We start from the raw sequence: 13,204 nt of genomic DNA on the forward strand, positions 1-13,204 counted from the left end.
CCCAGGCTGGAGTGCAGTGGCGCAATCTCGGCTCACTGCAAGCTCCGCCTCCCGGGTTCACGCCATTCTCCTGCCTCAGCCTCTCCGAGTAGCTGGGACTACAGGCGCCCGCCACCACGCCCGGCTAATTTTTTGTATTTTTAGTACAGACGGGGTTTCACCGTGGTCTTGATCTCCTGACCTCGTGATCCACCCGCCTCGGCCTCCCAAAGTGCTGGGGATTACAAGCGTGAGCCACCGCGCCTGGCCCTGTGTAAGTACTTTTTGTGTGCAGTTGTTTTTTTTTTTTGTTTTTTTTCCCAAATTTAAGCAGACTAGCTTATTTGTAGATTTTTTCTTTTTCCTCTTCTAAGCTCCACTTTCTTGTGTTTCTGTCTATGTTGGGATCACAACTTGTACTCATTTTCAGTGATCTGTAGGATTTAAAAATGAGACGTTATATTCACAGAGTACAAAGTTTGAATATATTCTCATCAAAAATATAAAGCGTAAAAATGGAAATTTTTTATTCTTTTAAAAGTCATTTTTCTTTTAAATATTCAAAATTAATTTAAATAAGCTGAATTAAAAATTTTTGTAAGTACATATTTTTATAAAAATGTAATTCTAGCATTAACTGTTCAACTATTTATCAGTGTAATAAATTGGTTCCTTGCCTTATATTTGTCATTTCTAGACCTGCATATAAATACATTTACTAGTAATATGAATTCCTTAATTCTGCAAAATGTTCCTCAATTGCTGTGTGCTACTGTTAGGAATAGTGAGCTAAATTATGAGTACTTTCAGAACTGTGAATTGGAACAGGAAGAAATCAAATAAGTGGATGTTTGACTCTGTTAGGAGACAGTACTTTCTTAGGAAAGATATCTATGATATTATTTGACAGTAAGGATATAACAGTTAATTTGTCTTGTCTTATTTCTGACACCCTGTGCTGCTTAAATATTTCATAATCTCAAGGCAGAGTTCTCTGAAGTTTGCAGTTTCACAACCCATAAATGGCATTCCGACATAGTTGCCTCTTTTTAAAGGACATGGGAAGAAATATGTGGACAGAGGTTTTCCTGTGGTCTGAACTGTACAATTTACAAGAATGGATTTTTAGGGTTCCGCTTTGCCAGTGCAGAATCTTGTGACAGAGGAAACACCATTTCTTTAATGAATTTGTTTTTTGTGTTTGTGTTATGTTACAGAATCTGTAAAGTGAGAAGCCCATAGCAGAGGCCTTTCTTCTGGCTCTACAGTCAATAAATAAATGTATGAATGAGTAAGAGAAGGCAGATGTTTCTTTCGCCATACTGCAAATTATTGAGCCCTGTCACCAGTCCCAGGGAAGTGTTAGGCCTTCCTAGTCCTGGCAAAGCCACAGGGATATTGGCACAAATGGATTCTAATGCCACTAAAGAAAGTACTCTGTGTGGGGATGTGTTACCTGAAGGTAAAAGTAATATCTTCTTTGGTCAGATAAAGAATGTAAAATATGGCTTTCATTCTCTAAAAATCAAACAAATATTTTCTCACTTTGGCATTATTTAAGGAGCTCCATGTTCTCTCTCCTCCACCCAAGGAGTACTGCTCTGCAATAGTACTGCTCTTCAATATATGCAGAGCAGGCTAGAAAGAAATCCATTTGCTGCTGTTGTCAGAAATTTCTACTGAAAGGTAAAGCACAGTGATTTATAGCATTGGAAACTAGAGTTAGACTGCTTCCGTTTACCAACTTGGCTGAAGACAGGAACACTTCTGGCTAGTATAATTCATATATAGGTAACCAGGTGCCAACATATTGAGGAAATGCTACCTTCCTACTTACCATTGGCATGATCTTAACCTCTCTGTGTCTTTATGGAATAATAGTACATATATCATATGGCTATGATGAGTACTACATGAATATTAATGTGTAAAATGCTTAGAATAGAACCTAATAAATAGTTAAGCACTTAATAAATGTTGGTTGCTGTTATGTCATTATTATTATTATTATTATTAGGTAGCCTGGTCTCGGGTATTAGAGAATTGGAGAATATTGAGTAGAAACTTAGGATTCAGCCATAACTGCAAGCCTTAGCTGGGGACGGGAGGATAGACCCAAGGTTGGGGCTTGTGGCAGCTGACCCTGATATCATCACAAGGCTTTCCAAAGTTGGAGCCAGTACTTGTTGAGAACTGCTAGATTTCTGAGGTGTTCTAGTTATCTTTAGGACCTGCTACTGAACTGGGGATTCTGAAAAGAGAGGGTGCTGAGAGGGCTGAGTAATTGGACTAATATATGGAGAGGAAAAGTGAGGGCCTGTAGCTACTAGGTGGGTGAGTTTGCTTGGGTAATTAGAACAGTGGCTTTCAAACTTTTTAGACTTTGACCTCAATAACAAATAGAGTTTACATTATGACCCATCACACATGTTTGCATTTGTATATTTGTATGTATTTCAGTAATGGATGTCATAAACACACATTTCACAAAACAGTGCTTACCCTTACTGTGTGCAAAGGACTGATATTTTCTATTCTATTTCATTTGTATATGTACTTTTTGTGTGCAGGTAGTTTCCCTTTTTAGAAAATGTTGATCCTGACTTCCTAAATTGATATAATGTCTTACTAAAGAGGTGTGACCCACATTTGAAAAAGCACTGGTTTGCCTATGAATTAGTCCTTTGAACAGTACACTAGAAAAAACAGTTTGATATGCTTTGTCATCTAGGTGAATGAGAGAAGCCCCTCAGAGTTGGCAGAGCCTCTGAAGCAGGGGACAAGACTTGCTTCTCTTTGGCTGTCTTAGCTGCCAGGGTTTAGTTCCACAGTTTACTTGATCACTTGGTTTTCCTGAGTCTAGGTTCTTTTTCTCAGATGGCTTCCTATTTGTTGCGACTAATCTCTTCCTTTAGACTGGGAGATTGCTCCAAGAGGGCAAGACTTACATTAATAGCTAACACTTTTATAGTGCTTTCTCTGTGCTAGGCACTTTGCTGTTTACATATATTAATCCTCACCACAACCTATATATTAGGTAGCTTAATGATCTTCATTTTACAGGTGGGGAAACCAAAGCATACAGAAGTATGCTTAGCTTACCCTTCAATAGAGGTCTTCTGCAACTTACCTTAAACATTAATGGATGAAATTAAGCTAGTTTCTGGGCTTATTTTCTTAACTTTCCTTATGGCTTTTCTTACCACAAGTATATTCAAATGATTAGAGATTAATAGAAATTGAATAAAAAATGGCACTGAACTTTGTCTGAAGGAGTACAGTTAAGTTGGTCAAATTCGGCATTTGAATAATGACTGTGCTTTGAGCCCTAACATTAAAGCCCTGTAGTCTTCCTTCGGCTTGGGTTTGAGAATGAATAATGCTGCAGAAATGCCCACATAGTCTTCGCTCATTATTTTACCGGTTTGGGATCCTTAATCTTTCTTCCAGTCCCTTGCCCACTGCAACAGCTGTTTAGCCTGGCCCATGCCTTCTGGGTTAATAGTATTTCTGACACAGTGTGAGTTTTCAAGTTGCTATGTATAATTTCTGCCAGAGTCTTTACTGCCACCAGGCCTCAGGGTTGGAGGTTGCAACTGATTTGTGGGGGAGGGAGTTTGGTGCTTGTCACTGACGCAGGAACAAGGTGCTTTCTGTAGCTCTGATTTGTTGCTGGCTGAGTGTGAATGATGTCAGGCAGATCAGAGGACAGCTGATTCATTTGGGATCTGGAACTTGTCACTGTCCCACTGCTGCCTCCTGGGCTCTTAGGTCTTTTGTGGGGGGATGGGAGGGGTGTTCTGAAGATCATGTTTTTGAAGAAAAGTACTTTAATTTTTGCCATAAGTTTGGGAAGCTTTTACAATTTCCTTTGGCTACAGAACTGCATACCCCTTGTGTGAGAGAACTTCCTACCAAGACTCCAGTGTGAGGGCAAAACTTGAGTAGCCAGGAGAATGATGAAGCGGAGGCGAGAGAGACTGGGAGCACCATGTCTGCGGATTCAGTAAGGAGGCTGGGGTCTCTATGGAAACTGGCAGATGTCAGGAAAAGAAACTAATGCCAACTAACACAGCTCCGTTTATTTGGATGAAGACTGTTTTGGAGATGCCTGTCAGGAAGAGGGCTGAGCTGGCTTGATTAATTCAAGGTCAAAACAGTGGTCCTTGGCAGGGGCATATGAGGTTTCCAATTCCAGAAACTGAATTAGATGTCATTTTAGGGGTTCCTGAATACTTGGAGAACTGGGTAAAAAAATGAAGACAATTATTTTCTTGCCTTGGAAGCAAATGTTTATTTAAAGTTAGTGTCAAAGCTGCAAATACAAACCCCATGAATGTGAGAAACCAATGGAAACAAAAAGTACCTCCTCCTTTGACTAGAGAGGGTATTGTATTTCTGCCTATGGCCTGTCAGCTCAGGACCTCAGATCTGCCCTTGCAGATTCACGCATGGGTCCTTTAGGGTGTGACCTCTATTTTATTTCTATATTGGCCAATATAGAAATAAACTTTATTAGGTGAGAATATCAAAGCTGGGAGTGGAAGAAGGCTTCCTTTTCAGGGTGACTTTTCCAAGAGCAGCTCAGGCTTATTTAATGAAGAAGTGCCAAGTGAATTTATCAGTAAATTAGAGAACCAGTGAAAGAAGAGACCTAGAATCCATTTCACCTCAATTATCTGTCTTGAACTGCCTTTGTTTAACCCACAGGGCGAAGGGAGTGTACTTCAGATTTTCTTCCTGAGTCAAACTGCTTGCCCGGAGACAGACAGGCTTCTTCAGTGGGCTTCCTTTGTGATGTTGCCCTTCAGCATCCGTGGATGCTTATTGATTGAATTAATGATTCTGTTAGACCTTGAGAAACAGGATGTGTTTGAAGTATATAGTTGGAGGATTGACACACTTTAAAAAAAACCTTTTATTACCATACTGACACAAAAGTAAAAGACCATTTAAAACAGACTTCATCAACTAATGTTTTATTTAAAGTAAAGGTCACTTGTTAACAAAATTAAAATTTTTTAAATGGAGTTTGTAGTTTAAGAAAACTTAAATGGTCAAAAATCATGGTTCTGTTTTTGTTTTTGAGAGTGTCTTATTTTATGGCCCAGGCGGGAGGGCAGTGGTGCTATCACAGCTCACTAAACCTTGACCTCCTGGGCCCAAGGGATCCTTCCACCTCAGCAGCTGGGACCACAGGCATGCACCACCAAGCCTGGCTAATTTTTTAATTTTTTTTTGTAGAAATAAGGTCTATGTTGCTCAGGCTGGTCTGGAACTTCTGAGCTCAAGTGATCCTCTTGCCTCAGCCTCTTAGAGTGCTGAGCTTACCTTACCTGGCAAATCATGCTCTTCAAATGTTGGTACACTGCTGTTGGTAATCATTGTATCTGTTTTATTGACTTTGAGTTAGAAAAATACCCCCTGAGGAGCTAATAAGTAGTTTGTATATCACCTTTTCCTTTTTCAAACAATCCTTTTTAGACTCTAGACCCATTGTATAACCAGTTTGCAGAGTAGTAATTAGGGGCAAAAAGAAAATGAAATTTGCTGGCCAGGTGCGGTGGCTCACGCCTGTAATCCCAGCACTTTGGGAGGCCAAGGCAGGTGGATCATGAGGTCAGGAGATCGAGACCACGGTGAAACCCCGTCTCTACTAAAAATACAAAAAGTTAGCCGGACGTGGTGGCGGGCGCCTGTAATCCCAGCTACTCAGGAGGCTGAGGCAGGAGAATGGCGTGCACCTGGGAGGCGGAACTTGCAGTGAGCCGAGATGGCACCACTGTACTCCAGCCTGGGCGACACAGTGAGACTCTGTCTCAAAAAAAAAAAAAAAAAAAAAAAAGAAATTTGGCTTTCATAGATTTTTATAATTTGAATTATATATTGAACAAAATGGCTAAACCTCATTTTATGTGATAAGACTTAAGGCTTCAAAATTTTGTACAAGCATATTATTCAGGTTAACAAGTAAGTGCTGTCTAATGTTCTAATTAGTTCTAACTTATATATATGAAGGAGCTTAACTTTGAAATAGTTCTTTGGAAGAGTGAAAATTCTTTTCGAAAATGAGAAATTAACTTAAAATTAACATTTTTACTTCTTTTAACTTTAAAAAAAATGTTGAGTTTGTGGAAATGTGGGCATAACTGTAATTTTAAATAGCTGTTTGCCCTCCTATTTTCTATCCTGTTACTACCCCATATTGTGTACCCACCTGAGAAGTAAACTGAAGACCACTAAAGTGATAATGACTAGGAAAGTGAACATTTCCTTTGAATATATGTAAGTAAGCACAAGTAGAATGTCACTGTATCCATATTATAAACAGTCAGAAATAACAATACGAGAAACTAACGATGTTATCATTTTGAAGTAGATCAGGTACTTATGTGATACTTAAGTAATTTTTTTACCTTGGAAATTAAATAATGGTGTGTGTATAGAAAGCCATGCCAATAAGGTAGCAAATTAAATATTATGAATATTATTTTTATCATGTGTCATTTCTACTAATGGTAGCAAATTAGAGCTCTGTATTTATCACCTGTTTTCAATCTAATGCTCTTATTTATTTAATAATCTTCAATAGGACTTAATATATCAAAATGGCTAGATTGTTTTTATGGGAAAAATAACCTGGGAATCTAAAATTTAAGTAGAAGCAAAATACATAGTTAACTGACATTATCTGATACATTCATTAGAGAAATGTTAGCTAAACAAATTGGTATTATTGTTGATATAATCAATTTATAAACTATTCAGAATGTTTTACTCTTAGGGACATATACATTTCTTTAGGAAGTTTTGGTCATTGAATATTAAATATTAACTGTTGCCTGCTAATTGATGTAGTAAATTTGCAGTGTTTGGTTTGCCGAGAAACCAATTCTAAGTACTTCAGGCTGGGCGAGGTGGCTTACATCCGTAATCCCAGCACTTTTAGAAGGCCGAGGCGGGTGGATCACTTGAGGTCAGGAGTTCGAGACTAGACTGACCAACATGATGAAACCCTGTTTGTACTAAAAATACAAAACTAGCTGGGCGTGGTGGTGCATGCCCGTAATCTCAGCTACTTGGGAGGCTGAGGCAGGAGAATCACTTGAACCCAGGAGGTGGAGATTGCAGTGAGCCAAGATTGTGCCATTGCACTCCAGCCTGGGCAACAAGAGCAAAACTCCGTTTCAAAAAATAAAAATAAATAAATAACAAATATGTTGAATAGCCAAATCTTAAATATTGTATTTTAATTTTATGGATTAAGTTTTCGTCTCTGTTGTCATCCTGTACCAACATTGGGACTGAAGTATGATATTGGAGAATGATTTTTGACCACTTACTTTTCTTGAGCTTTTTGCCTAAACCAAGCCACTTTGAATATGTTTCTTTTTGGCTGAAAAGTTATCACTGACCTTGTTTTTTTCCTATTGTGGTACCTTATCAGAATCTCTACCCTTTGCCGAGGAGCTGAAGTAAACCAGCACATGTTTTCACCCACATCTGCTCCAGCCCTCTTCCTCACTAAAGTCCCATTTAGTGCTGATTGTGCTTTGGCTACTTCTCCTCTTGCCATTTTCCTGAATCCACGAGCCCACAGCAGTCCTGGCACTCCTTGTTCCAGCCGCCCACTGCCGTGGAGGTAAGGAAACTTGCTATGAATCTGGGCCTTGACAATTGCTTCTGGCCAAATGGTAAAACCCATACCTTACTCCTTAATATTGGGGAGAAATGGAGTAAGAGTCTTGGTTCTGTCACAGAGAAGAGTAAAATAAATATCACAGATACCTGTTGTATTTAAAATGTCAGGAGAAAGGAGGGTAGGTTATCAGTACTTGGAATTTTGAGGCTATTATAAGTTGTGTGCCCATCCTGACCATTGGACAGTCTTGTGAACTTTGACCTTTGACCACCCCATAGAATGGCAGAGTGCTAGAACTCTTAGGAGGTAGAAAAGTTCAAACCTCACATTTTACACGATGGGAAAATTTGAGTCCAAAACAAGTTAAATGGTTTGTTCAGGTTGAGGAAAATAGCCCTTCTCCCATTTCTTTCTGCCTTCCTTTTCTTATATTCAACATTATTTGATTACGTACTATCTGCTAGGACACTGTTTTGGGCATGGGAAACAAAGCAGTGAACATAAAGCAATAAAATCCCTGTCCTCAGGGAGCTTAGATTCTAGTGGAGAAAGAGAGACAAGTTAATGAGTAAATATGTAACATAACGGATAGACATAGTGCTTCTGAGAAAAATAAAGTAGGATAAGAGAATGTAGAGGCCAGGGCGTGATGTTTTATATAAGGTGGTCAGGGAGTTCCTCAGTGGTAAGTTGACATATAAGAAAAGACCTGAAGGAAGTCATGGAGCCTGAATGGAGATATCTGGAAGAAGAGTGTTCCAGGCGGAGGCAACATGAAGTGCCAGGGGCCTGATCTAGGAGCTTGCTCCATGTATTCTTTGTGTAACAGAGTCCAATGAGAATGGTACAGAATAAGTTAGGTGGTGAGTGTTGGGAAATGAGGCCTGAAGTGTAGTGGGCAGCCAGATTAAACAATTTTGAGGCTTTCTGAGATGGAGTTTTGCTCTCGTCACCCAGGCTGGAGTGCAATGGCACAATCTCGGCTCACTGCAACCTCTGCCTCCCAGGTTTAAGCGATTCTTCTGCCTCAGCCTCCCGAGTAGCTGGGATTACAGGCGGCTGCCCCCACGCCCAGCTAATGTTCGTATTTTTAGTAGAGACAGGGTTTCACCATATTGACCAGGCTGATCTCAAGCTCCTGACCTCAGGTGATCCACCCGCCTCGGCCTCCCAAAGTGCTGGGATTACAGGCGTGAGCCACCACTCCTGTCCAGGACTTTTGTTTTTATGTTGGGTGAGATAAGTAGCCACTGGAAGGTTTAAATAAGAATGTTATGATCTGACGTAGATCAAAAGATCACGCTGGGCTGGGCGCAGTGGCTTACACCTGTAATCTCAGCAGTTTGGGAGGCCCAGGTGAGCGGATTGCTTGAGTTCAAGACCACTCACAAGTTCGAGACCAGCCTGGGCAACATGGTGAAACCCCATCTCTACAAAAAATGCAAAAATTAGCTGGGCATCGTGGTGCGTGCCTGTAGTCCCCACTACTCTGGCGGCTGAGGTGGGAGGATGGCTTGAACCTGGGAGGTGGAGGTTGCAGTGAGCTGAGATCACACCACTGCACTCCAGCCTTGGAGCAAGACCTTGTCAAAAAAACAAAAACAAACACAAAAAACCCACTCTGGTTATAGTTAGAAGGCCACTAGGTAAGAGACAATGGTTATTTGAACCCATGATGGTTGAGATAAGAAGTGGTCAGATTTGGGGATGTATTTTAAAGGTGGAATTGATAGAGGAGGAAGAGATATCCAAGGATTGAGCTCTGGGGCAAGTTTGAGAGGTTGGGGTGATAGTGAGGAATTAGACTAAAATGAATTAGCTATTCATTCAGGAACAAGGACAAGGAGAAGTATCTTAGACGCCAATTGAAAAAAAAATGTTAAAAAAGGAAAGTGTGATTGATCAGTAGGTATTTGTTAAGCTTTTTGTTAGAGAATAGTAACCTGAAAAACTAAAAGTTTAAGTGAAGCACAATGTTATCACACAGATTTAAGTGACATTATTTGATACAGGAGCTTAAATTCCACAGACAGTTTGGGACAGTGATAGACTCACATAGGACAATGTTAGAGGCTAACTTCTCTCAGAAGGCACCTCTTCTAGACGTACTAGCGGTTGGCGTATGAGGCTGAGAACGATTGTAAGTTGGGTAGCCCTCAAGATGTACCCAGTCCTGGCACATGGTTTTGAGTATCTCTTGATGACTATGGTCTCAGAACACACAACTTGGAGCGACGTCTTACAGCTTTGGAGCTTGTTAAATTTCATGGAAACTTGTTAAATTTCATGAAAACTTGTTAAATTTCATAGTTTTTTGTTTTTTGTTTTTTTTTTTTTGTAGACTTGCTCACATGTTTGGTCACTGTATTAGTGCTTCATTCCATTCTTCTTTTGTATCCATGCCACGCAAAGTGCCAGTTCATTGATATGACAAGATTATTTTAGCTTGTTGTTTGCTAGATATTTTTATATTCCTTTAAACATTCTCAAGAATCTGGGATGCAGTTATTTAGAAATTGTTTGATCCTTTGAAGGATTACTTTTAGGCTTTGTTTGGTGAGACCAGGGCAGCACTTGAGGCTAATTTTTTCTTTTTTTTTTTTTTTTTTTTTTTTTTTTGAGACAGAGTCTCGCTGTCTCCCAGGCTGGAGTGCAGTGGCGCGGTCTCGGCTCACTGCAGGCTCCGCCCCCCGGGGGTTCCCGCCATTCTCCTGCCTCAGCCTCCGGAGTAGCTGGGACTACAGGCACTCGCCACGTCGCCCGGCTAATTTTTTTGTATTTTTAGTAGAGACGGGGTGTCACTGTGTTAGCCAGGATGGTCTCGATCTCCTGACCTCGTGATCCGCCCGCCTCGGCCTCCCAGAGTGCTGGGATTACAGGCGTGAGCCACCGCGCCCGGCCTAAGGCTAATTTTTTCTTACTACTGAGGCAATACTTTGAGTACTCTATTTGATGCCCATGTATTGTGAGTTTTTTCCACTCAGGCTGATGGGAACATGAACAATTCTGGGTCCTTTGTGAGCTCTGAAGAGAGTACCTGCTCATGTTCTTGGATAGTTTCCTTACCCACATATGCTGATAGATATTCAGCTAAAAACTCAGAGGAAGCCCCTACAGATCTCCAGAGTTCCTCTCTGTTTATCTCTGTCTTCTCTGGTACCCTGCTTTGAAAATTCTAGCCACCGTAGCCTCCCAAAGTTCTCAACTCTGTCTTCTCAACTCAGGGAGACTGCTGGACTCTGTTTGAGTACCCCCTTTTGCTGCTTCCTAGACATGCAGTCTTAGGGCTTATTTTGCATGTTTCCCATCGGTCCAGTGTCTGCAAACTATTGTTTCATATATTTCATCTAATTTTTTTGTTTTTAAGGTGCAAGGGTCAATCTGATCTCTGATTCCCCATAATGATGAGAAGCAGAAGTCTAGTCTTGCTAATATTTTGAGCTCATGCTTCTATCATCAGTTGTTATTATTGCTTTATGAGATTATTGCTTGACTGATTCACGTTGCATAAGCCCAATAGAAGCAGATTCTTTTAAAATTATTTTATCTTCCTTAGTCAAGAAAAGTTGGAAAATGAAAAGTCTAAAGAATAAGAATAGGTAACATTTGCTGAGCATTTACTATGTCTTAACATTTTTTAAATGACTTACATTTGTTAAATTTAATTCTCAAAATACTCTGATGAGGTGGGTGACACATGTTCATTTTTTTTGATGAGGTGGATAATCTGAGTAAATCTGTTTTATAGATGAAGACACTGTAGTACAGAGAAGTTAAGGAAGTTATTAATAAGCAGTAGAAACTACCATTCAACCCCACAGTATCTTACTCCAATGTCTGTAGTGTTTTTTTGTTTTTTGTTTGTTTGTTTGTTTGTTTTTTTGAGACGGAGTCTCGCTCTGTCACCCAGGCTGGAGTGCAGTGGCACGATCTCGGCTCACTGCAAGCCCCACCTCCTGGGTTCAAGCAATTCTCCTGCCTCAGCCTCCTACAGGCGCCCGCCACCACGCCCAGCTAATTTTTGTATTTTTAGTAGAGACGAGGTTTCGCCATGTTGGTCAGGCTGGTCTTGAACCCCTGACTTCGTGATTCACCCACCTCGGGCCACCCAAAGTGCTGGGATTACAGGCATGAGCCACCACGCCCAGCCTATGTCTGTGGTCTTAACCCTTCGGCTGTTGTTACGGGATCCTGGGAGGTGTTGCTTTTCTAGCTAGAAACCTCTGTGGCTGGTGGCGCTTTTGCCTGAGCTTTGCTTGGGCCTGCTGGGCCCACTTGGCCCGGCAGGCTGCACTTGGCTGAAGCTACCAGCCTGCATCCCATGCCTCCAAAGAGACTGGAGCAGAATGGTGAGGGATATGTGAGCAAATGAGCGTAGGGTCCAGCCACTGCACACAGTCAGGCATGCCAACTGCTGCAGCAGGGCGGCCAGCTCCAAGGGCTGGCATGGGTGCTAGCTCACTCACTGTGAGGCTGCATCGGGACCAGGCGCAGTGCAAGCATCTTCCACAGCTGGCACAAGGGAACGCAGTGGTGCCCAGAAACTTGGAGACTAGGAGCCACCAGGCCCCAAAGCAGGAGTCACAGCTCAGGCTCGGGGAGCTCTCAGGTCTGGTCTCTCCGAAGGGCTGCAGCTCTTCTCTCCTTCTCTCTTCTCCCCTTCTCCTCTCCTTCTCGTCGCGCACAATGTGGTGAGCAAGGGGCATGTTTCAGCTCTGTTTGTATTACAGCTCTTTTGGCCCTGCCATTTGGTGGGTCCCGAGTTCTTGTCCTGCATCCAGAAGGAATGAGGTACACAGACAAGTATAGGGTGAGCAAGACAAAGGGGAACTTTATTGAATGATATAATAGCTTAGAGGGGACCCGCAGTGGGTAGCTCCTATCTGTAGGCAGGTCCTCCCATTGAGTGTTCAGCTCTCAGCAGAGAGGAGGTCCTGGAGTGGGTGGCTCCTTTCTGCAGGCAGGTGGTCCCATTATCTCCCTGTGGTCCCTCCCTCCTCTCCCCAAGCCTGGCTGAGTCCAGGGGTTTTTATGGGCCTCAGAGGGGAGGAAGTGCATGCTGGTTGGTCCATGGGCAGCCATGGGTGGGCCCAGGGAAAAGCACCACAAGTTGACCTTGTGGTTTCTGGGACTGGCGACCCAGGCCCCAGGCTTCAGGCTTTCCCTGGCTGGAAGGTGGGTCTTCACTGTGGACCAGCTTCTTTCTGCCCAGGAGCCTGTCTGCCTCCTGCTGCTGTTCATGGTGCCCAGGCTGTTCATGCTAAGGGGTGCCTGCAGGCCAGCACTGGGCTGTCTTCAGTGCGCCCCTTAGCCTCCTTCCCATGCTTGTCAGTGCCCAAAGCCTGGAGGGGGCCAAAGTGGCAAGGGTGTTGGCGTGTCAGCACTGACCCGAGCATGTGCACACCCAGCTGGGCTGTGACAGCTCCTGGGCTAGGCCTCAACTTTGCTCTGAGGTTGGAGTAGGCACCGACAGAGGGGAGAAGCCAGGTAGCGGGAGCAGACAATTCTGAGCCTGCGAGGGGCAGGGGCCTTCCTAGGCCCGAGAGTTCAGAGATGCCTGGTTCCGAAGCTGCAGCAGGGCAG

The 13,204-nt window shown here is 42.4% G+C and overlaps 1 protein-coding gene across 9 annotated transcripts in view; it reads left to right on the plus strand.

Moving 5' to 3' along the window:
• The window catches only part of MAST2 (microtubule associated serine/threonine kinase 2), a 229,155-nt gene that overhangs the window by 106,261 nt on the left and 109,690 nt on the right, over positions 1 to 13,204 (plus strand). For 4 of the 9 annotated variants that reach the window (XM_030823812.1, XM_030823814.1, XM_030823815.1 and 1 more), the window contains exon 5: positions 7,427 to 7,621. The exons of 4 other annotated variants lie outside the window; for them this stretch is intronic. In XM_030823812.1, coding sequence (XP_030679672.1) covers positions 7,427 to 7,621 — 195 coding nt within the window. Of the gene's footprint in view, positions 1 to 3,699; positions 3,986 to 7,426; positions 7,622 to 13,204 lie in introns of those variants that run through there. One more of the 9 variants, XM_030823820.1, reaches the window with a different exon arrangement.

Source organism: Nomascus leucogenys, chromosome 12, assembly GCF_006542625.1.
Source record: "Nomascus leucogenys isolate Asia chromosome 12, Asia_NLE_v1, whole genome shotgun sequence".
Taxonomy (NCBI): domain Eukaryota; kingdom Metazoa; phylum Chordata; class Mammalia; order Primates; family Hylobatidae; genus Nomascus; species Nomascus leucogenys.